Source organism: Bipolaris sorokiniana (genome assembly GCF_000338995.1).
Source record: "Bipolaris sorokiniana ND90Pr unplaced genomic scaffold COCSAscaffold_8, whole genome shotgun sequence".
In the NCBI taxonomy this organism is placed as follows: Eukaryota; Fungi; Ascomycota; class Dothideomycetes; order Pleosporales; family Pleosporaceae; genus Bipolaris; species Bipolaris sorokiniana.
In genome coordinates this window covers 71,568-99,132 of record NW_006911902.1, presented here as the reverse complement: position 1 = coordinate 99,132, position 27,565 = coordinate 71,568, and the positions used below count along the sequence as shown (strand labels likewise).

Below are 27,565 nucleotides of genomic sequence, written 5' to 3'. Positions count from 1 at the left end.
GCCAAACATACTGACTAGACATACCTAGCCATGCTCACAGAAACAGAACCATAGAAGAACATGAAGTGACTTCGATGACGAGTTGGCATTCCCGAACGAAGACTACGAGATATAAAATACACAGGCCGGATGATGCCCTTGATCATGCACAGAAAACCCAAACACCCAAATGCACGGTGATAGGCCCGACACACAGCGCTGCATCATCCCATCATGCCACAGTCCCAACCCGTCTCGCTCGCCGGGGAGGGCGACGATACTGAACGCCTAGATAATTACACCTTTCGCAATGCCGCTACCCTATTGAAACACATTTGCAAGAAGAAGCCAAAAAATCTCGTACGCACCCATTTCATACAACGTCATCTGTGTCTCCTCGAGTTTCCAAATGGGTATCTTTTTAGGATTGTTTAAAGCGCATCGCGCTGCAGAAATGAGAAGTCTTTCCTTCTCCCTTGCAGCTCATCTTCGTCTAAGAGCGGGGGCGTGCGATACTATTCGCCCGCGCCTCCCTCACCACTACTTTTTAGTGGAATGGACAACGAGATCTTCTTTGGTGTTCCACCACCATCCTTTCCAGCATTGACATTGGGCGACTTCCTGCGCAAGTTCCGCAGGCTTCCTGAGCTTGCGTTGCTGGACGTCGAAGCACGGCGCTTTGGACCTGCAGATGTGGAGATGCTTGCAAGAAGCTCATCCTCCTCATCCTCCTCTCTACGGCGCTTTTCGGATATACGCTCCGGCGGCGACCCTGCAGAAGCAGAGTTTGGTGATGGAGTTGTTTCTGGCGTTTGCGTCTCTGCTGAAATCTTGTGCACAGAGGCTGGCAGCCCGGTAGCGAGATCATCCATGTCGGCATCGTCTGCGTCGTCATCCGGGTAGTTAACGAGGGGGCGTACCGGCGATGCTCCGTTGAGAGCGAGTTTGCCAGTGGTGGCAAGTTGTTCATCCTCATCGTCCGATGTGTTGAAGTATGCCTCCTCATCCGCATCTACGTCCTTCAAGCCTTGACCCCACTTGCCGCCATTGACATTTGCGGAGTGTCGCGCAGGTGTGTCACTATCCACACTTGTAAACGAATTGTCGAGCTCCTGAGTAGTAACTGGCTCATGGTTTTGGTCGTATTTGAGGATCAGATTTTGGAATGTGTCGACATAGGTCACAGCTTGTAATTTCTCCCTGTATGTCTCAACCAGATGCTGAACAATCATTTTGATATTCTCGCGCCTGATGAATTCAAATAGCTCCAGGCATGCCGAGTTGAGGAGATTGTCGCGAGGCATCGTATCGAATAAGATCTGCAAGATGGGCTCGAAAAGGTGGTGTTGGATGATTTGGCGGTTGTGTGTCTCATCGTGGAAACCGAGGACAGTACGGAAGTACTTGAGCGCAGCTGGGACAAGTCAGTAAACGAGACAGCAATATTGTGGAAGATGCTTACTGAGTTTCAAATGCTTCTCCGGACAGGCCATGAGTTGGGCTACCCGCATCGCGAGGCCTTCGGATAGAATGAAGTATTTGCTGCGGAAAGAATGTTGACGGATGAAGAAACATAGAACCTCGACAAGGTGGGCGTATAATGACACTTCTTGCATCGATAGATCTTCCACTGAACAATGTTAGCCGCCGTCGCTTATAAGGGCCAGGAACTCAACTTACTCGACTCGCGGCCTTCGAGATCTTTGAGAGGTTGGAAGAGCTTCCGTGCAGACTCGTCGTAAAAGTTTTGAATAAAAGAGTCAGTCTGCGGTATGGATGGAAGTTGACCCCTCATCTTAGCAAGGAAGTCACTGTTAGTTCGCCCAAGCGCTTCTATCGACGCCGAGTTGGCATTGGGGTCTAGCAGAATCTTGATCGCATCTGCCATCTGCGCCTTGACCCCCAAGTCTACCTCAATCAGGAGTAACTCGATTAGAGTGTCGGTAAGTGGTTTAGTCTTTTCCTGAATGGCCTTGAAAATGTAGCTGCGCACCATGAGAGCATCGTGGTCGATCAAAGACACAAGTATGTCTGTTCCTGCTACTCGGACCGAAGCATCTTGGTGTTTGAGCGCAAACTGTATGACTTCCAGCAGGCCGCCACTGATGAAGTTTTGATAGAGCTGCGCCCTGACGTTTGCCTGCAGGCTCTTTGCTATGGCGCAACACTGCTGGATGAACAAGACTGCGTCCTTTTTTCTCGAGAGATTCTGCTCCTTGGGCGAGAAGATGCCAAAAAGCTCTTTCAAAAAGGGGCCGTTTGCTTGAAGGTGCTGGACAATGTCGACTTGGTGGAAGAAGATGAGGGAATTGAGGACGCTAAAGGTGGGGTCGTCGAGGATGCGCGCGAGAACCACGTCTTTGAGATACTGCAGGCGATAGGTGTAATGGATTTTCCGCTTGATATTCTCGTCTTCAATCTTGACAACCTCTTTGAATTTGGATTCGTCGTCGAGGTATTGTCGGTGGTTGGCTTTGTGCAAGGGAAAATCCGGGTCGTCTGCAAGAAGTCAGCAAGCATTGAGGCAGGGTAGTATGTGGTGACACTGACATTCTAGGGCTCCAACAACTCCCAGGACAACGGGGTCTGTCACGACGTATTCGATAATGGCAGTGTCGTTGAGTAGGATGAGCATCTTCATGATGCTGCATAGCCGGTGGAGATCCGATACGCTTTCGAGGTCTTCGGCCATGTCGACGAGCGGAATCAGTTTCGGTATGTAATCCTGAGCAAGGATGAATTTGGCGAGGGCTTCTCGCCCTCCTGGGGTAGAGTTTGCGGCACGCATGTGGTTTTCAATCTCGTGAAGGTTGCCGAGATCTGGGTTTGGGAGAAGTATGGGACTAATAGGGTCCAAATCGTCTGAGAGACCATCGTCTGGGTCAGCATTAGCCTGCTTGAAGCTATATGGATGGTCCAACGTACCTTGTGCTAAAGCCTGCAATCGCGATTGCACTTCGTTAACAAAGTCCCTATATGGAATCAGCGCGTTGCTCAATTGACCGAGGCAGTGGATGCCTACCATATGCTGGCACAGCCCTCGGGCTCCTGAAAGCTGAGGGCCATGTCGGTGCCATTTTGCTCAGTCCATACGATGAGGGTATCTATGGCGGATTAGCTGCAGGCTTGTGTTTGGGTAGCGCATGGCACGCGCATACCTTGCTGTTTCTGATAGCCATCATCCTTGGAGATGCGCGTTTCGAGGAGCTGTCGCGACTGGTCATCCTCGGACAGGACTACAATCCTTGCTTCCTCCTGCTGTCGAGTGACACCAGTTAGCATGTGTGAACGGCAGATATGGGCGTGAGCGTGGGCATGGACATGGACATGAGCGCAGGCGCGGGCGCGGGCGCAATGGGGCTACACGTGTAGCGGGGAGGTGTTGTGGCGAGGAGTGGGGAGACGTACATTTGCTACAACGCCCTTGCAGAAGCCGGTGCCTCTGTCGAACCAGTCATTGTTCTTGAGTTCGTAGACTTTGACGCGCTTCCGTTCGCTCGCCGGTGGTGGTGCGACGGTTGCCATAGCCGGGGGCGGCGTGTCGACAGTCTCCGGCTAGGGCAGAGGACCCTCCGGAGGGACGGCGCGCTGTCGCGATGGCTTGCGCAAGAGGGCGGGGGAGCGTCGGCGATGGGGGGAGATGGGGGGCGGCGTGGTGTTGTGGTGGATGCGGTGCTGGCAGATGCGGGTTAGGAGGCTCGGCGACGCTTGTGGGCTGGCGCAGCGGCGCGGCGGCGGGGACGCGACAGACGAACACTCGACGATGAGCCAGCGTGGGCGCGCAACAGTAAGCCGGGAAGTCTGCGATGGCGGCGTGACAGGCAAGGTGATCAGCCTCGGACACTTTTGCAGGCGCGTCGTGGGTCGCAAAGTGGAAGCGGGAGAGCACAGGGCCAGGCTTGGGCACAGTGCATGCACTAAGATAAGAGCCTAGACCCGAGTGGCGGCACCAGAGCCTCAACACCACGCTGAACCCTGGAGATAGCGGTGATGGCTGCGTGGGCGAGGGCACGAGGCGGCGACGGGTTGCGGGGTGCTTTTGCAGCTGTCCGGCGCTGCGAGCGTGTGGAATGAGTGTAGCTGTCGCCGCCCATGGCCAGATACGCGCTCGCCTCACTGACGCAATCCCCTTGGCGCTGCTGCTCATCAACACCATGCAGTGCTCGTTCATCTCGTTGTATCTAGTACATATAACTATCTACATGTACATACGTGCTGGTGTACATGGCACGGACAGTGCCCGCCTGTCGCTTGTCACCTTGCTGCATCCACTCACCCACGCACTGTGCGTACCGTTGTCGTCGTCTGCTGCCCATGGCAAGAGCAACAGCAGCGGAGCAGCCACCAAAGGATGCAGCCTGTGTGTGATCCGGTCATTCCGCTCCTCGTGCCCATTCACTCTTGCGCGATTGCAGCTCACCACAATCCAATACTCCCACGCCGCCCCCAGATTCCCCTGAGATATATTGTCATGACGTCCCCAGCCAAGCCACGCGATCGACTTGCCCGGCCCGCTCTGCATGGACGCAGTGCTGCAAGGCTGCGGTCCCAGTCGGGATACAGGTATTATACGTCGTACACATCTACTTCGATAGTACTGCTAATATAGCCGCAAAAGCATCATCATCATCATCATCAAACATTATCCAAAACACCCTTGATGGGCTGGAGCCGCCTGGCCTGCTGCACTACCAACAGCACGTGTGCATCCATGTATTGGCAAGCTATTCACCTAGTACTCAAGTACACAAGTACGTACTTACGTAGCCATGTACACATGCAGAGTACAGTCTACACATGGCGACTCGTCACCAAAAGCATGCCGTCGCTATTACCCCGGCTGGCGTCATGGCGAGCCCGGCCTCTAGCCAAACGCTTCCCCATACATACCACGTACATGCGCCATCTCAATCTCGCCAGCCTCTGGACTATTAGGGCAAGCCTGGCCACGACGGATACTATGGATTCTGTTCTTTTTGGTCCGCCTGGGGCCTCGTCGTGCAGAATTAGGCCGTGGGTGCGTGGGGGCAGCCAATGGCCAGGCGTACAGCATGGCGCCACACGCCCGCGGTCATTGCCGCATTCGTTTTCACATGGCTGGTGGTGCGGCCAGATTCATTTCCCTTGTATTTGCAAGCTGAGCTATGCTGGCCAGACGCCAAGCAGTCGTGGGTCGTTATCTTCGCTTGCTAACTCTATTCAGCCCTCCAGCCTGCGCCTCGAGCATCGGTGCCGTATCTGAAGCGCTAGAAGCAGCGGCGCATGGGTGCAAACCCAGTTACCACGCTATCCAAGCGCGACCCGCCCGTCTGTTGAGACATGAATATCCACTATAGATTAGACGGCCTGCTCCCTTAAGCTGCCTCTTGCAGTCCCGCCTGCTCCGGTTCTGCACCCATCTTGCACCGTACAATCTTGCCCATAGCAATAATAATGTCGAATCTGTCCGTCTTGACCCAACTACAAAGCACATCTACCGAGCCTTTCCCCCCCGTCACCCTCACAAAGCCACTCAGACCAGTCTCTGCGCCTTGTCCAAACTTTTCAAAGCCCATAGCAGCCGACCCTCCACCGACAACTGATTCGAAGTCCGTCAGCGCCGACCAAGTCCAGGCCAGACTCAAGGCTCACCGGAGATCCGTCGGCGCCCATGAAGTCCAGGCTAGAATCCAAGCTGCAAGAAGAAGCTTGACTGCTGCACAACCCCCGACTGAAGCTTTTCAACGCAAACTCGACCAGTCTCCTGATCTCATCCACCCAGCTTTGCGCGCCAGGAGCGGAGTGACGCCAAATGGCGACCGCGCTCGTAGCCTCAAGTCGAGAAGCAAGCAAGATCAATCCATTGATGCAGTCATACGCCGCTTGTCAGCCGAAATCGATAGCGGACATCTGAACCTTGCAAGAGATGTGCCTCCAGTGCCTGCGTTGCCCGCATTCCACTCGCCTGTATCCGGTCGTCCGCGATCATATCAACCCGCAAGTAGTAGGTCTTCTGTGACGAATAGACGAAGCCCACTTTCGATTGTGTCATCTGCAGATGGTATGTAGGGCAAACTCAATCCTACGCGTCATGTTGGACTGACAGTTGCAGACTCGGAGGAAACTCCATGCCATACCTCTGGACAGACCTCGACGCAAACATCAAGGCAGACATCGAGGCGATCCTCTACCTCAGCCTCGTCTCGTACGCACCTTATCCCTGCCAATCTATGAAATTACTCACACGCTACACAGAAACCTCCAAATCCGACGACAGCAACGACCTAGATGATGACGACAAGCCCGCAAAGATTCGAGTGATCAGCCTGGAATCCCACAAAGCAGGCCACGTCCAACAGCAACAACAATCCGCACGTCAGCCCTCGCCTTCATCATCACAACCAAACATCTCTCACTCCAAACCCCAACGGGTCAAGAGCCGCAGCCCGTGGCATTCAATTTCGCGACGACGAATACTTTGCTTTGTTTAACGACTACCCATCTTGCGCCATGTTTTTTTTGTTTTGTTTCTCCATGTCCATGTACATACAAGGCCGCGCGGGCCACAAACATATATTTTCTTGAGTGTTTATTTTTACGGTCATAGCGGCGCACAGTATACTCGGCCTTGTTCTGGCGCTGATTTGGTTTCTGCATCATGAGCCTGTTGGATTTGAGCGACTACAGGGGGCATAAATAGCGCGGGAGTTTTGGCGTTTTCCTACGTGTTCCAATAGGCGAGATTACTGAGCGTTTTCTGTCGCCAAAGCTGACGACTAGCTACACACATACATGGATAGATAGCACGCACGCAACAATGCACATGTCGGCAATTGCACAATCCGCATTGCCTCGCTTAACACAGTTGTTCTCGACATAAGCCTTGATAGCGCTTTCAGAATATTGGAGCAGCTGAGGGCACATAATCAGTAAGTACGTGTCCCCTGTTCTGGAATCCGGGCTTGCTAGACCCATGCAAGCCACCAGCCACACACGGGACGCCTTCCGAACCCGGCCACAATAATAGCACACTGCCAAATCCAGCCCAACGATGGGCCAATTGTAGCCAAAGGCACCATTACAGCCGCCTCGAAGAGGTTAGAGGTTGGTGTCAGGGTGCGGCGTTCCCGAGCCCATCGCGAGCCCAGGCAGCCACGCAAAGGAGAACGTGCGCACGGCTGCAGCTTGCTAAGTTTGAGTATCCAAGTGCGTCTCCAGCTGGGCCTGGAAAGGGCACATTTGGAACCAGAGCATCGGCAGTTGGGCCAAATGCCGAAACGCTTTCCAGATGGTCTGCCGACGAAAAAGCACACACAAAGTCCCTTGGGCGCCGTGCATGAGGGCGGAAACTGGTTCGGGGTCTCTGACGGCGGTGCACGCACAACACAGACTAGCAAATGGTGCCGACTGCGCGACCCGCTCGAATGTCCGTTGAACGTCCGCGACAACGTTTGGCCTAGCGGTAAAAATCCCCTTTCCGCGAGCTCTTGATGCGCCCAGCAAATGGGTACGTGACACTTTGAGAGTTGACTCGCTAGTGATTTGTCAAACTCTCCACCACTTTGCCGAGGACACATCAGCGGGACTACTGGCAGACACATAGCGCCATGTTCCCCATGACCTGGTCTAGAGTACTATAGCCGGGGATTAAACTGGCTAATCCTACGGTCCCAGATTCGTGACACACCAGGAACCCTGTAGCACGTCATGTCCAGGAACAAGTCAGTAGTGCATTACGACAACCGGATTTGACCAGAATGCGACTAAGACTGCCATGGTAAATCAAGCAAGCCATCAATTGGGATCATCTCACCTATCTCGGGCCATGTGTACTTACCTTAGCACAGTAGGAAAACAGAACATGCCACTGATACGAAAGTGAGTGCAGCCACCCCCCACAGCTGCATGGTCAGCCCTGCCCGCCGCACGAGCCATGAAAATCCCGAATGCCTGGTGAGCATCACCATAGCGAGATGCACAGACCGCCTTTGGGCCTGCTATCGATAAGGCCTCGAGCTTGGCAACCGTGACTGACCGGAGCTCCTTCCTGTCATACTCCACACTCCATCTTTACGTCTCTTGTGTCCCAACACGCCACTATGAACCCGTCAGAGCGCACAAAAGAGGCGCTCCTCGGTATGTTTCCCCAGCCTTTCCCCGCACAAGCGTGAGGCTAGTGTAGCAGCACAACCTGGCCGCCCAAGTCATCATATCCCCCAATACCTCGATTCGAGCCCTTGCTGATGCTACCTCAGCAAAGACAGAAGCATTATGCAAGTCCATTGTGGACAGCCGTAAAGATGACCCCTGGGGCGGTGATGGCTATCTATCTACTATACTCCGGACTGTCAAGATGCACGAAGCCACTGACTACTCGTCGGTACTAAACAAGACCGAGTATGAGCCTGCACTGGATTACTCAACCTCGGCACACAAGGAACTGCTGATCAAAGAACAAAGCGCTGCATTGGTAGGTCATGTGCGCGTGATTTCGCTCAAAGCATTGCCCACAGCTGCTATTCTTGCAAACAGTGCAACCAATGCTCTGCTAACACCAACGAATAGATCAAGACCGCTCAGGACATCTCGACCCTCATTCGTGATTTGCAGGAACTCTGGCTCTTTGGTGGCCTTGATACCCTCGCCGATCCTTCAGATGAAGAAGCAAACCGCAAGAAAGCTTTAGCGGTTGCAGGGATGATTGAGACCTTAGCAAAACAGGGGCCTACTGACATGCGAAAGAACGACGCCGACCTAGTCAAGGAGGAATCAAACGGCAGAGGAGACTCATGAACGTGGTAGCATTTGATACTCGGTTGGGTGGCTCGTTAAAGCTAAAGTACGATGAGAAGGCGATTCGAGAACTCGCTCTACACTCCAAGAAAAAAACACTTGCATTGCGGGGCTACAGAGTCAACACGAAGCCGCACGAATGTGTTCCTCATGGTGTAGCTTTCCCAAGTAAAAGGCATTCCAAGCAGCTGCCATTACGAATGACCTATTTGCATAGATGGGTAGTATGGTGAACGGAGTGACTTCCTAGTGGCCCAGATTATGTTGCCTAACAATAGCCCGCCACCATTGAGCTAGGCATACCATCACCCTGTCGAGGTAGAATAGCTATCTTGAAAGGCATAGTGATTGTTGTCGATAATGAAATACAAATTTTCTGCCCGGCGCTTTTGAAGGGTTATTGAATCAGGTGAGATGCTAACACATCAACTGCAAATCTACAGTGCATTGATTCACAATATCTCAAGCTTTTGAAACAAATTCTGTGCGTGTATATTGCCCAAGTGCTATAATATGGCGCTGACATCATGTGCACTTGTTAGCCAGGCCGTTGGGAAGAGTTTAAAGTTCTCGGGTCCAGGCTAGTAAAGGTGTGTGAGGTCTTCCTCCTCTTCTTTTCCCCCTTTAGACCGGATAAGGTTTAGACCTGATCGGTTGGGACTTGCACTTGTCGCCCGCGGGATCTCCGGTGAGATGGACCTTGTTCCGGTGCTGATGTGACTGTTGTTGAGATCCAGAAGTAGCTCCGTGGCGTTTGTGGCTGCTCGCAAGATGGGGATTGAATGGGCAGGGGTGGGCAGGGGCAGGACCTGTAACACAAACGATCGACAGGCGGGTAAATTGTCATGGTAACGCAAGATTTAATTCAATAGATGAATATCTGCAATATTGACGCCAATCCCAAACCACGCAGAGCCCCATTGATGCATACACGACTCCCGGGCCCTCCTACTCGTCTACCCTGATCTTCATGCCAAACTCATTCAGCGTATTCACGTATTCGTCACCTAGTGTCGCCGGCGTCAAAATACCACCTCCCAGCCTCCCAGCCTCTGTTTGGTCAAGCCTCCCCCTGAGCATTAGCTTGGCAGCCGCGCTCAGCGTAATGGCCGTCGCAACATAGCCACCATGAGCGACTTCTAGATTCGCGACTACCTTTTTTCCATCTTCGGTACAGCCTACCCCACGGTAATGCATAAAGTCCTTCTTCATGCTTTCCTTGGATGGCCCCTGGCCCGGACTGGGAATCACCATTTTGAAGAGCGGCTCCACAACCCATCTTGTTGGGGGAAAAGCGAGTAAGATGGAGATGGAGGTAAGCACCACTTTCTGAGCGAGACCAACAAAAAAGCTTGGTGCGCGCGCGTACTCGTTGAACCGGAATCGGGGGCCGTATTGCAGTGTTGCGTCGCTCGAGGATTGGTACAGACCCCATGAGCGGTGTGCAATGCATTCATCAACGGGAGCCATCAATCCGGTGGTTTGAACACCGCCCAGCTCGGGAATCATCTTCAGGCCAACAAGACTATAAGGAAAGCTTCCTGCAGGCGGTGCAGCAACCTTGTCCGCCTTGACCGGCGACAACGAGTACGGATGCATTGATTTCGCTAAATGGCTGAGCGAATAGTTTTTAAACAGCTCAAGCATGGTAAGCGAGGTGCCGCCACTAATTCCAGACTTGAATCTGTACAGCGTCATAATGGCGCGCTCGCATGCGACATTGTACCGCTTGCGCACCTCTCGCGCAAGCACGTACGCCATGATGTCTGCAGGAACAGAGTCAAGACCGCACTCTGGGATGATGATGGTCTTGTTCTTTTGAGCAAGCGCATCGTACTTTGCAATCATGTCGTAGATCCAGGGTACCTCGCCCGTTGAGTCGAGGTAGTGCGTGCCGTTGTTGACGCAGGCGGCGAGGACGGGCTCGCCATAGTGCATGAATGGGCCTACAGTTGTGATTACGAGTGTAGTCTTTTTGGCAAGTGTGTCGAGTTGGGATTGCTCGAGCTCGCAGGTTTCGATGACTGGGAAACGTCAGTTTTCTTTTTTTCTTTTCTTTGTCCCTATCACATGGTTTTGTCACCACGGGACATTTTCGTTACGTACCTGGCTCTTTGCGATCTGGCCTCAGTTCGGACAATTCCTTAACAACGCCCTGTAGCTTCTTTGCATTGCGCCCTGCGATGGCCCACCTGAGGTCGTCAGGCAGATGTGTCGTGATCCATTCGGCGACGAGTTTGCCCGTGTATCCAGTGGCTCCCAGGAGCACCAACTCGTACTGGCGCGATTCTTGAACCATTTTTCTGTAAAAATCCGTTGCTTTTTTCCCTTCAAAACAGAAAAGTTGGGTGGATAAATGATGGGAACTGAGTGGTGGAGGGAGGTGGTGTTATATCAATAGGAGCAAATTTCACATTCACGACTACAACTAACTACTCTTATCGGACATGACCCTTGTTTTGGTATGCTCTGAGGTCATGCCGAGGTAACCAGGCGCCGGCATGGACGATGTCATCCCTTTTTTTGCAGCGCATTCTTCTCAACAGTACGACACAAGCAGCAAATGGAATGTCTTGTGTGAATACGCCAAAGTCTAGCGATGGGATGCACGGTATATCTGTGTGCCGGACGGCTCGAAAAAGGGTAAGCTGAGGGCCTGTCCAAGTGTACCTGGCAACAATGGTTCATGTCACAAGCGGTTAGTGGGCTTGGCACACAGATGCTGGAATCGAAGAATACCCCTCCGAATCGACGGGCAGCAAAATTCTCCTCACCGCTGTCCATCTTCTTCTTCTCCACCAGGGCTGTCACGATTCCCGACTGCGTGCCAAACAAGATTTTGCGGCTTTTGCGCCCGTTTTTACCGAATTGGCTGCAGCGCATACAAAGAGAGCTGGGTAACCTGGTCAGCAAGCGCGGTTGGTGGAGACTAGAAGATGTTTTTTTCGATTCAACAATCATCCATTGCCTTGCTGTGTCGCTAACCTGACAGCCATGTGTAGGGCAGCTAGGATAGATCTAGTGTGCGATTTTGAGTGGCTGTCTGCAGGCTTCACATTATTCGTGTTGCGCAAGACGATAGCTGTAGAAATATGGTAAGAGCCACGCGTTCAACTTCATCGTCTGCGCGGAGAGAGAGAGAGATACACGCACACAAAGGCTGTCGAACGCAAACCCCCCGAAAATGATGATGCGAAGATAATGATTGGCAGTGCCAGGACCTGCCCGATTTTCGCATCGCACTCGTACGTGTTTTGCATATTGCATGGGCTGGCATTGACAGTTCTGCGGAGAATGTACCTGAGACGGCATCACGATACTAAGTATGCACCAAGGACTGGGCATAGCTGCAGTAGCTTCCGCTGTCTTATCTGCGCATCTCGAGTGGCCGTCCGGCATCCAGAATAGGTCATTAGACTCGAAAGGTTATTATCAATGTCGTTTACAGTATCACCTTCCGCTTGCAAGACTGCGTATGCACATTGGGAAGACTCTAGTACCACCCTGGACATAGTCGGAACCCATAACAGAAGCACCTTAAGGCCTCGGTGCTACATCTAGAGAAGCGAGCGCAGCATAGCAGAGCGGCCTGGCTGAAACATGTTTGCCTTTCCGACTCACCACTGAGCGACGTGGGCAAGTCACATGTGCACATCCGCTCAGGGTAGCTGGGCACGTAGTGAGGTACAGTAAGGAACTCTGAAGACTGACTGAGCTTTTAGGGCTGCAACAATTGGGCAGGCTGACGGCATATACATAGAATACGATCAGACAGTACAGACCCAAACTGGACTCTGTACCCACTTAGTGCCCCTCCACCAAGCACCTGTCACGAGTTTCCGGGGTTGGCGCGACTGCCTGTCGAGTGTGGCTGCTGCAGGGTAGTGAATGATCAATGATCCGCCGGCCAAGCCACTAGCGTCCGCGTACTTAAACCACTGTCCCCGCTCTATCTACTTGACCATCTTCCCAACTTATGAATCGCGTCGACGAGTACATTCGTTCCTTTACTTCGAAACACGACACCAATGGCCGAGACGTGCATAGTCTGCCTCGGCGATCTCGTCCCCCGAGACGACGGCCCTACCGCCACCGTACCACCGCTCGCGATCAACTCCCTTGAGAATAGTGCTGATGTCCCAGCCGGACACCAACACGATGCCAAGAACAAAGACGTGGTCATATCCTCTGTCAAGGACGAGGACATGGTAGCACATTTGCTTCCATGTGGCCACGACCTGCACAATGACTGTCTCAAGCCATGGGTCGAGCGAGCGAACAGCTGCCCTATATGCCGAGCCAGTTTCAACATGGTCGAGCTCAGCGCATGCGTTGGAGGTATGTTTGTCCTGGATACTACGGAGCTCTGCAGTCATGACGTTGTTTTCGTTGCCTGGTAGTAGCCTGGCTACTGGCTAAATGGTCAGTCGAGCACAACACAACTTCTGCCCATCCTTACGCTGTTGCACCGCAACACATGGACTCGAAACGACGAATCGCTGACTGAAATTTGTATAGGCCCTAAGATTTCCGAGTATGCCGTTCAGGACAAGCAGCAAGTCGCAGATATCGATCCATCCATGATTATCGAGGAGGACTATACTCTCGAAGATGATGGAAGTTACGATGCATGTATGGTTTGTGATGAGTTTGGTGACGCGTCACAACTCATGTACTGCCACAGCTGCGAGCAACTGTGCCATGTCTTCTGCGCTGGGCTTGACCGGATGCCCTCGCGTGGCCCCTGGTACTGTCAGGGCTGTGTCGAGAACCCCAGTTTGCTCGAGGCTGCATCCAGACGACGACCTGCTATCCGAGGCCCGGCTGCCTGGATCAATGGTAGAAGCCGTGTGCCCCGCCACAATCAAGCCCCTGATGAGTGGGTAGGAGTCTGGCAGAGCGTTTGGGACCGCCTACAGTTCGATATTGAATTTCCCTTTGACGAAGAAGAGCAGTCCGAGAACCAATCCGACGTTACGCGCCGCGAGGATCGCAGATGGGAGGAACGCATGCGTGTAGCGCGGCGGGCAGGAGCAGGCAATCGATTCCAGATGGTCACTGATAACGTTGTCACTGGAAGGCGCCGCAACTCCAACCTAACAGCACAGCCTATAAACCGAACACTACATCGCGACCCGCCAAAAACGCCAAAAGACCCTGAATCACAGGAAGAATTACGCGCATGGAACCAGTTCGAAAAGGCTCGTGAACAACTCGCCCAGGCCGAGGCACAACCTGCACCCAGTGTAGCAAGCACAAGCAGTCGACGGGCACGCAAGCGGAAGTCTATTGATTCTTCTGCAGAGTCGGAGCCTCGCGAGCAGAAGCCAGAGCGCAAGTTGAAGCGTCCTCGGACACGTATGCATGTGGACAATGGGGAGTCGTCAGCAGCTGCGGCTCGTCGCAATACCGCTGCGCATGCGCCTGCAGCTGCTGCGGCATCATCGCCACCGGCTGCAAATGGCGAATCATCTGCCCCTGCTCCTGGCTTTTTGCAATCTCTCTTGCAAGAAGTCGAGGTGGATCGGTTTGCCGAACGCGATAAGGAGATTGCCGCCCCTCAGCCTCGGCGCATCATTGTTGAGCGTGCTTGCTCGCCACAGCACTCATCACCGGGACTATCTCCCGTCTATCATACACTCCCTGGTATGACAACACCACCACCTTTGAATCTCACTCGTACTGCGTCACCTGCGCAAAAGGAGGCCCAACTGTCACCCACCTACTCGCCATACTCGCCCGCAGACGACGATCGCGCTGGTCGCCGTAAGCTCGCGCATCGCTCTGTTGGTCTTAGCAGCCCGCCCCGCTCCAAGGACTCGTCACCTATCCGTCCATCACTTTCCTATTCCACCAAGGCTGAACTGCAGCGTATGGTAACTGCAGTTTTGAAGCCGTTGTATCTCAAAAAGGAAGTTTCGAAGCAGGAATATACAGATGTGAATCGCGATGTATCACGCTTGCTGTACGAAAAGGTTGGCGAGGCGGGCGCGGATGCGCTTGCTGACCAAGACACTCGGGAAAAGTGGCAGAAGATGGCTAGCAGCGAGGTGCACAGTGCTATCAAGGCATTGCCGCGCAACCAGGCTGGAGCACTTTCGCCTGCTGCCGAAGACTCTGCTTCATCGTCTGGGTAAGAAGTTGTTATAATTATTATTGTTATTATCATTATTATTATTACTACTACTGCTACTGCTATATTTTTCTCCATTGCACTGGAGGTGGCGTATATCTTTGGTGGCGGGGTTTTTTTGTACCAACTGGCGCACCATGACGGCGTGTCATGGCGAAGTGGGGTTTAGTCCAAAGCGAGGTCTCATGATACCACGGGGTTTTTGACTTGATTTGTGCTCTTGTTTTTTTTTCTTTTGGCATGCATGGCGTTTTTGGGTAGTAAGCGTGGTAGATATGATGTAGTTATCTTCTTTTTCCTCCCTTTCCTTCCTTGTGTTAGGAATGCAGATGAATACTATCTGAGACGCGGCAAACACTTGCCAGTCATCACTTTGGGCATGCAGTTTTGGTTCTAGCTACGACGTGATGTGCCTATGTTTAGTTGAACGAAGGGGGTGGACTTGCTTGATGCAAATCCAGCAAAGCATTGCACATATTTTCTTTCATGTATATGTTATGTGGACTTGTGATTTATTGTAGCTCGCTCACAGTGTGTAATAATACTCTTCGTTTTCATTCTCAAGTCTTGATAGCTGGAACGCGAACTCACATCTATCCTTCCCCCCTTTTTTTCTTGTCTCTCAGTACTCGTTCCTCCGGTACTCATTCTCACCATAGCCCTGTTGCTGGTATCCCTGCTGTTGATATCCCTGTTGCTGGTGTCCTTGCTGTTGATATCCCTGTTGCGGATATCCCTGCTGATAACCTTGGTATTGCTGTTGTTGCTGTTGTGGCGGTGGAGGATAATTTCCAGCCTGGTACTGTGGTGGAGGTGGTGATTGCTGGTGATACGACTGGGGCGGAGGAGCATACTGCTGGTCTGGTCTATATTCTTGATGCTGTGAAGCAGGAGGATGAGGAGGTCTTTGTTCGTGTGCCACAGCACCCCCACCTACATTCTGCTGCACAGGACTCCCCACGCTAACATTCTCGTTACCAATGTCATCTGGCACGTTGATTTTGACGTCGGGGAGGTACCGCTGGACTTTTTGCTCTACCATGGACTGCACAAAGACCCAGCTTTCGCGCTCGAAGCGGCGGTGACCACCATTGACGACGCCGAGAATGCTTTCGCGGAGTGTCTCTTGCACTTTGCGGACAAGATCGCGGATCTTGCCGAGGAGCTTGGCTTTGATATCGTCGCCAAAGCCGCGGTCTGCATTGGGTTCTGCGTCGCGGTCCAGCTGTGAGTCGAACGGGTTGCCGCCGAGGATTTTCTCCAGCGGCCGCTGGAACTGGTCGGGCAAGAGTTCGAAAAGCTGTTTTTCGATTTGTCCAAGTACCTTGCGGAACTCGAGGCGTACTTCTCGATGCACTTTTGCTAGTCCTGTGCTCAGTTTGTCGCTGATGACGCGTGAGAAGCCACCTCCACTACCGCCATTGTCGCCATCGCGACTCGACTCGTCGAAGCCTCTAGCGGATCCTTCGTTTCCGCTCTTCTTGTTGCCAAAGAGGCCCCCAAGACCTTTGACCAAGTCGCCTACTTGCTCTGCGATCTCGGCTTTTGCACCTTCGCCCAGGTCCCTCGAACTGGTGTTTCCACGCAGCCAGCGCTTGATATGGTCCAGCGCAATGCGGGTGAATTGCTCAGCAATAGGCGCATGCTGCGATCGCAACTTCTCACCCACCACCTGTTTGATCTCAGGGCTGATAAGTCTAGCTTTTTCTTCTGGGTTTTGTGACGCATCTTTGATAGTGTTGGACAGCATGCCGAGGAGACCTCCGATTTCGAATCCTTGACCACCGCCTCCCCCACCGTTAGACCCGTTCCGGTTTTCGAGACTGTCCTGCACTGCATTCAGGGCCGAGGACAAGAACCCCCTTGCTCCAGATGAGAAATCCACATCTTGAGATCGGGCTTGGTCCGGCGCCCCTCGATTGCCATTTCCCTGAGTAAGTGCAAATATTTCGCGCAAATCCCCACCTGCCTCATCAGAAATCTGTCCAAAGCTGCGGGTCAGCTTTGCTATTTCGTCTGCGAACGGCAGCGACTGTCCGCCGTATGCGTCGGGTGCTGCATCACTGAGATTCCACGGGCCGCCCGACGATGAGCCACGATTGCCATGTCCAGAAGACGAATCTTGATTGAAAAGGGAGCGAAAGGCATCCACGACTTGTGTTTCGAGGCTATCGATTGTTTTTTGTTGGAAATCTTCTAGTTCAGACGCAATGCGGGGTTGGATCTGGGGCGCCAGCGAGTCAACGTATTCGTCGACCTTTTGCATCAGGACTTCGGGGAGGCCGCGCGATGACATTTTGGAAAAAGGAAGAATGCTAGTATCTTCTTAGGTATACTTTTATAGAGTTTTTGAGGAGAGATTAATGAGGTGATGTTGATGATGATGTAAGTGGGGATAGAAGAATAGGAATGGAGAGGCTGCACGAAACGTGGCTGGGGACAAGTGGCGCTGTCATAGGTGGGCAGGAAGAATGACGTCTACTCGTGCTAGGCAAGCAACAGTGAGACACTGCCATTGGTATCTCCATACGCTGTGTGCATCTCGTACGCCAAGATACTTTCACGTGACTTGCGTAAAAAATAAAGCAAAAAGCAAAAAAATATACATACGACAGCGGGGATTCGCTAGTGGTCGCCTTATTATAACTCGTATATTACTATGTACATACAAAATGTGCTAGGGTTTGGAAGGCGCCAAAGCAGCACTTAAAGGTAGAGTAACTTTATGCAGTCCACTCTAGTCGAGTACATGTCGCTCGATATCGGGGAAAGGGAAGTGAAAGAGGCGCCAAAGCAGCACCTGTGAGGGCAGGGACGTGAGAAAGAGGTTAATTACACGAAGACTTGGGTAAATAGTTAACTAGTTAGTTATCTAAGATAGCTTACGTGATGCTATCGATATCCCAAAGCCTGGCACTACCCCGCGCATAGTAACTACTCCCTCACTTTTGCCCTCGCTAGAGAGGCTTCAACTAAGAAGAAACTAAAAAATCAGCGGTATCCAAGTTTCAGTTCATGTAGAAATATAGTTATTTAGCAATGTGGGTGTAGAGGTGGTTTCTCGCAATCATTCAGAAACCCCGTGAAACTATACAACCTGTCGTCTATCCAGACGTACATCGACAATTCTCTGGATTTAGTATAGGTCTCCAAATGATAATTAGTACGGTACAACTCTTTCGGCAAGAAAGGCACATCATTTATTATTGAGCGGTCCAAGATCATAGCAATACGTGAACTTCATATCAACCAGGGTATTCGCATCTCTCCAACAATCCATTCATCCCATGCGAGAAAAACACATTGTTAAACAACAGCCTCAGGCCTCTCGACCCGCCTCTTCGCCGTGCCGAACCCAGCATGTCCTCTCTCCTGATTCTTTCCCAGCCAAGGCTTCAGCGCCTCACCGACCGTGCTCTGTCTCAGGAAATAGATGATCTGACCGATGATAATTAAGACAAACGCAATCGGGTACATCCAATGAATCTTGAGCCCAAACACCTTGACCCCAATAGCCACGCCCCAGAAACTTCCTGTAAGCAGGGAAATGTTGAAAAAGGCGGCAGAACTCATGCGGAACAGAACGGGAGCGAGCGAGTAGAAGAGGGAGAGGATGAGTGTGTAGCCCACAATGTAACCGGCGACATCTGCGTTCCACGTGGCGGTGCGAAAGGCAGCGCGGTCGAAAATGCCAGCCTGCGTGCCGTTGATGAACATGCCCCAGAAAGCCAATTGGCCAACGACTTCGTAAAGAGGCCGTTCGGAAACCAGCCATTCCTCGAACACATTAGAGAGACCGTAGAAAGTGGCGCCTAGGAGAGCAAACAGGTCGCCTTTGACTTGATCGATAGCGCCAAAGTTGTTGCTGCCCGTGATGTGGTCTGAGCCGAAGATTACGCCTAGGCCGCCGATGCAGAGAAGGATACCGAAGATTTGGGTGTAGTGGTAGCGCACTTTGAGGAAAAAGAAGGAGATGATGACGACGACGGCGATGGCCCAAAAGTTGATTAACTGGGCACTAAGAATAGTAGTCTGCAGGTATGTTAGCAATTGCTTATGGATGAACGCAAGCGAGTACGACTCACATAGCGGTACGCCAGGACAACAAAGTAGTTACCCTCAACGTCCATGAAAGCCAGAATAAAGAAGCGCCATCCATCTTTTACGACGAGACGGACCCATTTTTTGAAACCGTACTTGTACAGGGTATACGAGGTGTAGATGATGTTGAGTAGGACGTAGTTAAAGAAGGTCTGGAACGCGGGAATCGAAGTGCCCTCTGCCGAGAGCAAAGAAGAGAAAGTGTTTGTCGAGGTAATGCAAATGGCAAGGACTGCGTGTTCTTGGTTAGCTGTGCTGGATTGGATTAGAGTAGGTTGACATGGATGCATACCCTGCCCAATCGCTAGCGTTAGCCAGAACTGCTTCGTCTTGATGTACTGGAACCAGCGTCCCTTTGTCTGCGCGTCGCGTTCCAAGATTTCGTTGGCTGGCACGCCGCTATGCGACTCGTTTTCAGACGTCACATAGTGGCCGGCGCCTGTCTTGTGCACTGGCTGCGGATCGTAGTGCTGCTGGTGCGCATCCTGGACAACAACGCCCTCGGCGGGATGGACTTGGACTTGGTTCATGACGCTAGACCTATGGGCGATCAAGGTCGAATACTAGACGAGGATAATAATCTGTGGGAGCTTTTCGGATTTGACGTGAGCGCAAAACCCCAAAGTCGCTCACGAGAGGTGTACTAAGCGTACGGTTGCTTGGAAAAGGGCTGTAGCCAGGACGAGGGGTCGGCCACATTATAAGCCAGACTTTTGGGTTCTCACTCACCCAGTCGCGTCGCGCGCTCCACCCACCATGGTGCAGTGGATTGAAAAAAGGCGTTCTTGGCCGGGATCCAGAGCATGGAACCCCCACTTGTCCTTGCCTCTGTGGGGCAAAACCTCGGAGACTAAGCTCCCAGCGGGTGGACATGGACCGTGTAGGAGCTGAGGACGTGCTTGACGCGGTAGTGACCTGGGGCACTAGGGTAGGCGAGGTCCGATGCTTGCTTTTTTTCCTTCCCTCTCTCACCATTTGGATGCCGCTATCTTGCATGGCAGAGGGCAGAGGGTGGGTACTGAAGGAGTGTCAGTGGAACAGCAAAGGAAGCCACAAGCCATGAATGGCGAGGAGCAAGCGAAGATTGATCATAGGGTGGGGGCGGGCATGCAGGTGCGCGCCATGTTCTCATTGACTAGGTGTAGCACGGGCTATAGGCTCGGATGGCGTTTCTACACATGCACGCAGAGACTTCGCTGTGTGCCCAGCGTGGGCCCGAGCACCTGGTGGAGGGAATTGACTATGGCATGGTAGTGGGGCACAGGTGCACTCAAGTAGGTACATATGTAAGTAGATGGCAATGCACGGTCATGAAGCGAAGTGATACAATAATCAAGGTTTTCTTCTAATGATTGGCTAGGTAGAGTAGAGTAAAGTAGAGAGAGAATACATGATCGTCTTCAACTAAAGCCAAGCATGCCACACTAGGAACAAGTCGACACAAAAAGTAACGCAGAGGTAGAGACAGTTAGCGGTCGGCTGATCCACAGACTCTCACCATGTACGGTTGTAAGCATAACCGTTCTAGTCAGAGTCCTCCTCTTCACTCTCTTCTTGCTCAAGCCAATTCTTGAACTGCTCGGCCGACTTGCGAACAGTCTTGCTGACCTTGAGGTCAACATACCTCTTGCTGGCCTTGGAGCACCACGTCTGGAGCTGCTCCTCAGACACGAGGTCGTTCTCGTACACCTTGAGCAGGATAGCAGATACCTGAGGGATGAGCTCAGGCTTGTCGATGCCCACGAAGCGCTCAATACCGCCAAGGAAAGCCTTCTCGTGCTTGTCCGACGTAATCATCTTCTTAAGCATCGGAGCGCGGGCGTCAATCTGCTTGACAATCTTCTCCGTGAACAGAGTCTGGGGAATGACGGTAAGGGTGCGGTGCTTGGTTTCGATACCGAGCTCCTTGGCCTTGATGTAGATGTCGACGTTGTCGAGGTTCTCTACGCCGCCCTTCTCTGCGCCCGTGTCGATGATCCACTTGCCAAAAGTGTCGTAGTTGGAGCCACCCTCTTCATCCTCCTCAATGACAAGAGCGCGCTTGAGGTCGTCGGGAAGATCCTGGGCACGGGCCCTGATGGCCGCCTCAGACGTGTCAATGGACCACTCAACCTCCTTGGCATCCTCTTCCTCAATCTCCTTGGCGCCCTCGTTGATCTGGCGAGTGAGCTCGTCATCACTGCCAGCCTCGAGGGCAAGGTCGCCGTCGTCGCCATTCTCTTCTGCGCTGTCACCGGGGCTGCCGTTGTCGGGCGAGCCGGCCTCGCCACGAGCCTCGGCCTCCTTGCGGGCACGGCGCTCAGCCTTCTTGCTAGACTTGTCCTTCTTGCCCTTCTTGGGCTCGTTCTTGAGAATGAAGGAGCTGAGCTTGAGACGAGGATCAACTTCGGAAATCTTTCCGCACGCCTTGCAGTCGAGCGTGATGTTGCCATCCTTGATGTGGACGTCGGTTTCGGGGTTCTTGCATTTCTTGCAGAGGACGAACTTGGAGATGAAGCCGTCGAGGTAGTCCTGCAGCTTGCTGGCGTCGTGGGCGCCGTTGATGATCCAGCGGTCGTCGTTGGGGCTTGTGTTTGTCTGGGCTCCAAGTTCGAAACCAAAGTACTTGATGACATGAGCAGGGGGGCGGGCGAGCGAGCCAGCGACACTGGTCAGGTTGACAATGACAGTCTTGATGCCGTTGCCCTTGCCCTCAATCTTGGACTGGATACGCTCCATTTTGTAGCGGTAGAAGGGGTCGGTGACATCGCGGCGAATGTTGACGGTGGCCATGGTGACGGTGGTGCGGGGAACAGGAGGGTGAGATTGTTACTGGTAGTGCAGCGTGCGGACAGACAAGGTCGGGTCGGTTATGTTGACGAGGGCCGAAAGAGACATGCGCAAATGCAGGCTCTTGGGTAATAGGGGTGGTAGAGAGGCGCGACTCGGGGTCAGGAGGGGCAGTGGATTAGCCGTTGGTCTGATGTATAGTACTGCTTGGTATCCGCATACAGCGAAATTTTTGCAGTTTGGGGGGAGGTTCGACTCGGAAGGCGTAGCGTTGGCGCGAATACATATACTCCTGATGTCGCTGGCAACTCTGAGGAGCGGGTTGTGCGTGTGGCCTCGAGGCGTGGGGTGGTGGTGGTGGCGGCTAGGGCAAGTCGCGGGAGGGCGACAAGCAGGCGGGTGAGGGGGGTTTGAGAGTGTTGTGCTCTTGATGCCCGTGGGGAGGCAGTGGCGTAGATTGGCGGATGCTGTGGATGGATTTTTGGGCGGTGCAGAGGGTGAGTGTGCGTGTGGGAGCGAGTCGTGGGTGGTCAAGAGAAGTTATATGGGGACGGCGGAGGTTAGTTTTTCGACTTTGCCGAGCCACACTAGCACAATCCGCCCTACCAAACCGCCCACACCCCTCCTGACACCCGCAGCCTTGCATTGCACGGTTTTTTTTCTGCGTGTTCACGCGGGTGCCAGGCATTGATCCTACAGGACAGGTGTGTTTGCCGCCATAGCAAGAGGCATCCAGCTGTCGTGTATACCACACACACATGGAGTATGGAGGCAGTCATCCGACACGCAGCCGTTGGGGCCAAACGACAAAGCAGACCACATTACCAGGCATTGTTTCAGCAAGCCGCTCCTGCATGAAGCCGGACGACAGCGACAAAGGCGCCTACACCTACACCTAGTCTGCCGCTCAAACATTTTCTGCCTCTGCGGCCTGGTTGCTGACCGCCAGCACAAGCAGCGGAATGTGGTGGCGAAGAGAACACGTTTCCAAGCCACCTTTCTCCACTCTCAACCATCAACCATGGCCGGCCAGAATTCAGTGATAGCAGCCGGCACACGTGTATGTAGTATGTATTTACTCATGTACTACATATAGGTTGTGAGGCCCGTTGCCAATCATTGTCGACATGTGCTTTTTCCAACGAGGGGCACCGTGGTTGGGCCCCGCACAGCAATCTCAGAGCACTGCACACATACCTGCACCCGCAGAAATACCGTGCACGTACCTACATGGCAAACGTGTGCTGCTGAAGACATTGTTGCTTCTTCCCTAGCCAATTGAAGGCCTGCGCCGAACCCGTCTCGATTGCGTCATTTCCGATAGCGTCTTCCAACGTCTTGACCTTGCATGCTGGGGTCACATTTGTTTTGGAGTCCCCCAACGTACGTAGGAGGGAAAAGATGAGCGGCCAAAAAGTAGATTACAGCTTATATCTCGTGACTGACTCCACAGAAGCCATTCTCGGCTCCCGCAACTTGGTTGATGTTGTTGAGCACGCTTTACTCGGCGGTGTCACCATTGTTCAGTACAGAGACAAGACCTCTGACACCGGCCTCCTCATCTCCACAGCAAAAGCCCTACATGAAAGATGCAGAGCACACAGTATCCCCCTTGTTATAAACGACCGTGTTGACGTCGCATTGGCTATCGGTTGTGAGGGTGTACATCTGGGGCAGGATGACATGAACGTAGTCGAAGCCCGCCGTATCCTGGGCAAAGACAAGATCGTCGGCGCCACCGTCTCTTCCGTCCAGGAGGCCCGGGTTGCCGTTGAACGAGGAGCAGACTATTTAGGCATTGGCACTTTATACGCCACAAACACAAAGAAGAACACCAAGGAGATAATTGGCATTCCTGGCATCCGCGAGATACTGAGATACCTTGACCAAGGGAACGAAGCAGAGAAGAACGTCAAGACAGTGTGCATAGGTGGAGTGAACGCCTCGAATGTGCAGCGCGTAACCCACCAACTTCTCGCTCCAACGCCTGTCCAACCCAACCCCAAAACCATTGACGGCGTTGCTGTAGTATCAGCCATAGTCGGAGCCTCTGACCCCAAAGCTGCCTCGCAAAACCTATTGAAGCTTGTCAAATCCCCACCACCGTTCAAGCTCAAGTCGACCGAGCCACACTTTTGGCACGAGAAGGATGAAGATGAAATTACGTCTCTCCTAGCCCAAGCGGTCAAAAACACACAAAGGGTCAAGCAGCTAGGTCCATTGTCCCACAACATGACCAACCTTGTTGTCCAAAACTTTGCTGCCAACGTCGCCCTCTCCATTGGTGCCTCGCCCATCATGGCGAACTACGGCGAGGAAGCTCACGACCTATCCCAACTCGGCGGTGCCTTGGTTGTAAATATGGGCACCGTCACTCCTGACGGCATCCTCAACTACCAAAAAGCCATATCCGCATACAACGCCGCTGGCAGCCCCATTGTCCTTGACCCCGTAGGCGCAGGCGCAACATCCGTCCGGCGCGCTGCCCTCTCCACCCTCATGGGCACCGGCTACTTCGACCTGATCAAAGGAAACGAAAAGGAGATTCTAGCCGTAGCGCGTGCATCCGGGTACACGGTGACGGATAGCTCGCAGCAACGCGGTGTAGACAGCGGCGCCTCGCTCTTCTCGCTAGCCCAAAAAGCATATCTCGTCCAGCGCCTTGCAGCTCGCGAGCGTAATCTTGTCCTCATGACAGGCGCAACAGATGTGGTGTCCGACGGCATACGCACATATGCCATTGCAAATGGACACGAGTATCTCGGTCGCATCACGGGCAGTGGGTGTACACTGGGTACCACGCTATCCGCCTACCTCGCTGCTAACCCCAAGGATAAGCTTCATGCTGCTGTCGCGGCTATTTTGCATTACGAAATTGCGGCTCAAATTGCTGCTGAGCGACACGATGTCAGCGGCCCTGGCACGTTTGTGCCCGCGTTTTTGGACGAGCTGTGGAATTTTGGCGAGGCGGTTGTAAAAGGCGGGGGCGACGCCTTGTTACGGGAGAAGGCAAAGGTGCAGTGTCTCAAGGATATTGCGGATGCGGGGTTGTTAAAGGACTTGTGAGGAAAGTAAAGGGTGGTTTGGATATCCCGTTGGAGAAAAAGCACATGGAATAAAAGTGTCAATTACTAAAGCACACCCTTTTGCTCCCCCCTCTCTTTTCAACACTTCTTCATCATGAAGCAGAATGAAAGAGCAGGAGGAGAAAAAAACTGCCAGAACGCTGCTCTCGTAAAACTGAATTCTTCGGTAATCTTGACTTCGTACACTCGGACAACTGGTAGCTAAGCTCCCTCGCAACACCCAGACCTAGATGTTTAAAAGACTACCTCGCCTTCCTATACCTCCCCTGACTCATCTCTGCTTTCAACGCATCCTGCTGATCCGGTAATGGTGCTCTCTTCCTGACCAGGCTATCGCCGCCTCCTGCACCACCTTGCCCACCTCCACCCCCAAATCCTTGCTGCTGCTGCTGTTGTTGCTGTTGCTGCGGCTGTTGCACCGGAAGTTGACCAGGCCATCCCGGCGGCGGCGCAGCATTGCCCAATCCACCAGGAGGCGGTGGAGGTGGAAAGCCAGGGAAACCAGGAGGAGGCATACCGTGGGGAAGAGGCGGCATACCCGGCGGCATTCCCTGTGGGAAACCAGGGAAATTCGGGGGTGGAGGAAACGGAGGAGGAGCAGTAGCGTTTCCACCCTGAGGTGGCGGCGGACCGTGACCGTGGGGGAGCGGAGGGGGCGGCAGAGAGCCAGAGGCAATGAGTTGGGCAATGTGAGATGGGTCCATACCTGAGAAGGGAGGAGGAATGGGTGCGCCGCCTGCGTTTAGTTGGGGCGGAAAGGGCATTCCTGCCGGCGGAGGTGGTGGCGGAGGAGGATGAATAGAATGTTGGCTTGCACCGCCAATTCCTGGGAGAGCGCTTGAAGTGCCATCTGGTGGTGCAGAGAGCCCTGGAAGTGAGAGACCTGGGGGAAGGAAGGGTGCACCAGCCATGTTCCTAGACGGGAGTTTTTGGTCAACCAGGCCCTCTGCTTCATCCTCTGCTTCCTGTTCTTCTTCTTCCATCTTCTGTCGTCGGCCCTGGCTGCGATCAAAGGTACCCTGGGCTTCTGCTGCGGCTTGGCCAATGTGGTACCGGTCGTTGATGTAGTTTGTATCGCCAGGTCGGGGGCGTGTCCAAAAACGAGTGACGCGGTCATTGGAGCCAGAGGCGAGGATATGACCAAGCGGATGCCAGTCCATGGTCCAGACCGTAAAGTCGTGAGCGTATTGCAGGCTGTGTGCGGGATATATAGTTTGCGAAGGGGCATTTTGCGAGTCTGCAGCGTCGTAGGGTGATATTGATGGCGCAACACCCGGGGGAGGGTTCTGCTCGTCGAGGAGGTAATGATGAATGCTGCCATCTACACCTCCCGTAGATAACAGGTTTTTGTGCATTGGGTGCCACGCCATTGTAATAATATCTTTCTCGTGGCCTTTGAGCAGTAAGACATCGCGCATCATTCGGATATCAAAGATGCGGGCGGTGTGATCACGGGCGCAGGTTGCTAGCATGTTTCCTTGGACAGGCTCGAACATGGTTTTTGATATTGGGTTTTTATGTCCATGAAGTGTCGTCAGACAGCGGCCTGTCCGCGGATCCCAGAACTTGACCTGGTGATCCTTTGATCCCGATACTAGCAGCCCCTTGTGCGGATGCCAGTCGACCGACTTGACTTCCCATCCATGTCCTGTCAGCGTCGACTCTTCGGTACTTGACGCAAAGTCCCAGATCTTCAGTGTGGTATCGTCGGCGCATGTGACAAACTTGGAGTCAGTGGGGGCTATTGCGAGCCCCCGCACAGCCTCTGTGTGCGCCTGTATCTCCTTGACGTTGTTAAAGTTGGTCTGCCAGTACTTGACGACTCCGGTCTGGTCAGCAGACAGCAGCCAGTCGTCAGTAGAGGTGTACTCGACGGCGCGAATGGCTGCCTCGTGAGCCTGCATGATGGTCTCAAAGTTGAAGCCCATGCCATTCCACAGCGTGAACTCGCCGCTAGTCGAGCCCGTGAGTAGGCGCCGCCCCTCTGGCGTCCACTTGACTACGTTGATGGGATGCTTTACTTTGTTGAGTGACGAATGTACTGCCTTTGCAGGTATGGATTCGGCAGCACTGGCGATGCGCGCTGCAGGAGGCTGCATATCGACAATGTAGCTTGCACTCGGCCGCTCCACCTCTGGCCTGGGCACGTTCTTGTACCGTGGGCGCCGATTGCGCATCCATTGCACCGTTGTCGAGCCATAGTCAGTGACGGCACCTGCAGACTCGAGTCAGCTCCTAAGACTAATAATCGCCATGTCGCGAGTACGACACAGAAAGTGAAGTGCATGATGAGTAGAGAGAGCATCGGCTGGGATTGGGGGTCGGGCATGCGCAGTAGTGATACTCACGTTTCGGTCGGGGACGCAAGCCGCCTTCGAATTCGGGGCGATGGTACTCGCGCTCCATGCTGGCTGCTGCTGCCAGACAACCTTGCCTAGCTGGTGCGCATGGGCAAAGGGATCACAGCAAAGAGCGGCGACAAGGAAACGGGGGGATTGGTGGTGATGGGCAAGCTGCGGTTGTATGTAGAGCACAGGAAGAGTATGTACGTAAGTAGTAGTAGTGGTACAGTGCAGCGCGTGCTTTGTCGCGTCCTACGCCCGCCAAGCCACAGAGCCATACAGCCACAGAGCCACAGGACACAAGCCACACCATGCCACACGAGGCGCGTACATGGGGGCAAGCCACCATCCAACGGCTCTGCCTATGTACTACCAAGAACTAA

The 27,565-nt window shown here is 53.3% G+C and overlaps 11 protein-coding genes across 11 annotated transcripts; 5 read left to right on the top strand and 6 right to left on the bottom strand.

The window, feature by feature from the left end:
* Positions 1-68: 68 nt before the first annotated feature.
* On the bottom strand, positions 69-3,884 carry COCSADRAFT_143356 (uncharacterized protein). The gene is made up of 8 exons (XM_007702337.1): positions 3,388-3,884; positions 3,138-3,237; positions 3,002-3,083; positions 2,905-2,951; positions 2,530-2,856; positions 1,660-2,478; positions 1,442-1,609; positions 69-1,393 (listed from the first exon to the last, which is right to left on the bottom strand). The coding sequence occupies exons 1-8, from the start codon at positions 3,502-3,504 to the stop codon at positions 495-497; spliced, it is 2,559 nt and encodes an 852-aa protein (XP_007700527.1). The 5' UTR covers positions 3,505-3,884; the 3' UTR covers positions 69-494.
* A 483-nt stretch (positions 3,885-4,367) lies between these two features.
* On the top strand, positions 4,368-5,317 carry COCSADRAFT_327360 (uncharacterized protein). Its single transcript, XM_007702336.1, has 2 exons — positions 4,368-4,542; positions 4,598-5,317. Exon 2 carries the CDS (start codon positions 4,640-4,642, stop codon positions 5,219-5,221), a length of 582 nt encoding a protein of 193 aa, XP_007700526.1. The 5' UTR covers positions 4,368-4,542; positions 4,598-4,639; the 3' UTR covers positions 5,222-5,317.
* A 95-nt stretch (positions 5,318-5,412) lies between these two features.
* On the top strand, positions 5,413-6,814 carry COCSADRAFT_143355 (uncharacterized protein; the record flags this gene model as incomplete). The annotated part of the gene is made up of 4 exons (XM_007702335.1): positions 5,413-5,567; positions 5,616-6,019; positions 6,071-6,163; positions 6,214-6,814. The coding sequence occupies 4 exons, from the start codon at positions 5,413-5,415 to the stop codon at positions 6,447-6,449; spliced, it is 888 nt and encodes a 295-aa protein (XP_007700525.1). The 3' UTR covers positions 6,450-6,814.
* A 1,206-nt stretch (positions 6,815-8,020) lies between these two features.
* Positions 8,021-9,148, top strand: COCSADRAFT_327350 (uncharacterized protein). The gene is made up of 3 exons (XM_007702334.1): positions 8,021-8,094; positions 8,214-8,428; positions 8,524-9,148. Exons 1-3 carry the CDS (start codon positions 8,058-8,060, stop codon positions 8,749-8,751), a joined length of 480 nt encoding a protein of 159 aa, XP_007700524.1. The 5' UTR covers positions 8,021-8,057; the 3' UTR covers positions 8,752-9,148.
* Positions 9,149-9,593: 445 nt separating this feature from the next.
* On the bottom strand, positions 9,594-11,141 carry COCSADRAFT_143349 (uncharacterized protein). The gene is made up of 2 exons (XM_007702333.1): positions 10,858-11,141; positions 9,594-10,775 (listed from the first exon to the last, which is right to left on the bottom strand). The coding sequence occupies exons 1-2, from the start codon at positions 11,048-11,050 to the stop codon at positions 9,700-9,702; spliced, it is 1,269 nt and encodes a 422-aa protein (XP_007700523.1). The 5' UTR covers positions 11,051-11,141; the 3' UTR covers positions 9,594-9,699.
* A 1,551-nt stretch (positions 11,142-12,692) lies between these two features.
* Positions 12,693-15,264, top strand: COCSADRAFT_37179 (uncharacterized protein). The gene is made up of 2 exons (XM_007702171.1): positions 12,693-13,089; positions 13,270-15,264. Exons 1-2 carry the CDS (start codon positions 12,780-12,782, stop codon positions 14,886-14,888), a joined length of 1,929 nt encoding a protein of 642 aa, XP_007700361.1. The 5' UTR covers positions 12,693-12,779; the 3' UTR covers positions 14,889-15,264.
* Positions 15,265-15,380: 116 nt separating this feature from the next.
* Positions 15,381-17,304, bottom strand: COCSADRAFT_37178 (uncharacterized protein). The gene has a single exon (XM_007702170.1). It carries the CDS (start codon positions 17,178-17,180, stop codon positions 15,507-15,509), a length of 1,674 nt encoding a protein of 557 aa, XP_007700360.1. The 5' UTR covers positions 17,181-17,304; the 3' UTR covers positions 15,381-15,506.
* A 572-nt stretch (positions 17,305-17,876) lies between these two features.
* On the bottom strand, positions 17,877-19,645 carry COCSADRAFT_118215 (uncharacterized protein). Its single transcript, XM_007702332.1, has 3 exons — positions 19,278-19,645; positions 18,970-19,217; positions 17,877-18,916 (listed from the first exon to the last, which is right to left on the bottom strand). Exons 1-3 carry the CDS (start codon positions 19,513-19,515, stop codon positions 18,191-18,193), a joined length of 1,212 nt encoding a protein of 403 aa, XP_007700522.1. The 5' UTR covers positions 19,516-19,645; the 3' UTR covers positions 17,877-18,190.
* A 729-nt stretch (positions 19,646-20,374) lies between these two features.
* Positions 20,375-21,937, bottom strand: COCSADRAFT_327307 (uncharacterized protein). The gene has a single exon (XM_007702331.1). It carries the CDS (start codon positions 21,755-21,757, stop codon positions 20,510-20,512), a length of 1,248 nt encoding a protein of 415 aa, XP_007700521.1. The 5' UTR covers positions 21,758-21,937; the 3' UTR covers positions 20,375-20,509.
* A 947-nt stretch (positions 21,938-22,884) lies between these two features.
* COCSADRAFT_327297 (uncharacterized protein) lies at positions 22,885-24,972 on the top strand. The gene has a single exon (XM_007702330.1). It carries the CDS (start codon positions 23,156-23,158, stop codon positions 24,818-24,820), a length of 1,665 nt encoding a protein of 554 aa, XP_007700520.1. The 5' UTR covers positions 22,885-23,155; the 3' UTR covers positions 24,821-24,972.
* Positions 24,973-25,082: 110 nt separating this feature from the next.
* Positions 25,083-27,246, bottom strand: COCSADRAFT_91089 (uncharacterized protein; the record flags this gene model as incomplete). Its single annotated transcript, XM_007702329.1, has 2 exons — positions 25,083-27,055; positions 27,189-27,246. 2 exons carry the CDS (start codon positions 27,244-27,246, stop codon positions 25,083-25,085), a joined length of 2,031 nt encoding a protein of 676 aa, XP_007700519.1.
* Positions 27,247-27,565: the final 319 nt, after the last annotated feature.

What these genes read in the sequence shown, in the direction of transcription:
- COCSADRAFT_143356 (XM_007702337.1), bottom strand. Translation starts at nt 3,504, where the DNA reads ATGGCAACCGTCGCACCACCACCGGCGAGCGAACGGAAGCGCGTCAAA. An exon ending in TGGCTATCAGAAACAGCAAG is followed by an intron (nt 3,084 to 3,137) that starts GTATGCGCGTGC and finishes AATCCGCCATAG; the next exon opens with ATACCCTCATCGTATGGACT. An exon ending in GAGGGCTGTGCCAGCATATG is followed by an intron (nt 2,952 to 3,001) that starts GTAGGCATCCAC and finishes GATTCCATATAG; the next exon opens with GGACTTTGTTAACGAAGTGC.
- COCSADRAFT_37178 (XM_007702170.1), bottom strand. Translation starts at nt 17,180, where the DNA reads ATGTCATCGCGCGGCCTCCCCGAAGTCCTGATGCAAAAGGTCGACGAA.
- COCSADRAFT_327360 (XM_007702336.1), top strand. Translation starts at nt 4,640, where the DNA reads ATGGGCTGGAGCCGCCTGGCCTGCTGCACTACCAACAGCACGTGTGCA.
- COCSADRAFT_118215 (XM_007702332.1), bottom strand. Translation starts at nt 19,515, where the DNA reads ATGAACCAAGTCCAAGTCCATCCCGCCGAGGGCGTTGTTGTCCAGGAT. An exon ending in AACGCTAGCGATTGGGCAGG is followed by an intron (nt 19,218 to 19,277) that starts GTATGCATCCAT and finishes AAGAACACGCAG; the next exon opens with TCCTTGCCATTTGCATTACC. An exon ending in TTGTCCTGGCGTACCGCTAT is followed by an intron (nt 18,917 to 18,969) that starts GTGAGTCGTACT and finishes ACATACCTGCAG; the next exon opens with ACTACTATTCTTAGTGCCCA.
- COCSADRAFT_327350 (XM_007702334.1), top strand. Translation starts at nt 8,058, where the DNA reads ATGAACCCGTCAGAGCGCACAAAAGAGGCGCTCCTCG. An exon ending in CACAAAAGAGGCGCTCCTCG is followed by an intron (nt 8,095 to 8,213) that starts GTATGTTTCCCC and finishes ATGCTACCTCAG; the next exon opens with CAAAGACAGAAGCATTATGC. An exon ending in AAGAACAAAGCGCTGCATTG is followed by an intron (nt 8,429 to 8,523) that starts GTAGGTCATGTG and finishes ACCAACGAATAG; the next exon opens with ATCAAGACCGCTCAGGACAT.
- COCSADRAFT_37179 (XM_007702171.1), top strand. Translation starts at nt 12,780, where the DNA reads ATGGCCGAGACGTGCATAGTCTGCCTCGGCGATCTCGTCCCCCGAGAC. An exon ending in GCTCAGCGCATGCGTTGGAG is followed by an intron (nt 13,090 to 13,269) that starts GTATGTTTGTCC and finishes AAATTTGTATAG; the next exon opens with GCCCTAAGATTTCCGAGTAT.
- COCSADRAFT_143349 (XM_007702333.1), bottom strand. Translation starts at nt 11,050, where the DNA reads ATGGTTCAAGAATCGCGCCAGTACGAGTTGGTGCTCCTGGGAGCCACT. An exon ending in GCCAGATCGCAAAGAGCCAG is followed by an intron (nt 10,776 to 10,857) that starts GTACGTAACGAA and finishes GACGTTTCCCAG; the next exon opens with TCATCGAAACCTGCGAGCTC.
- COCSADRAFT_327307 (XM_007702331.1), bottom strand. Translation starts at nt 21,757, where the DNA reads ATGGCCACCGTCAACATTCGCCGCGATGTCACCGACCCCTTCTACCGC.
- COCSADRAFT_327297 (XM_007702330.1), top strand. Translation starts at nt 23,156, where the DNA reads ATGAGCGGCCAAAAAGTAGATTACAGCTTATATCTCGTGACTGACTCC.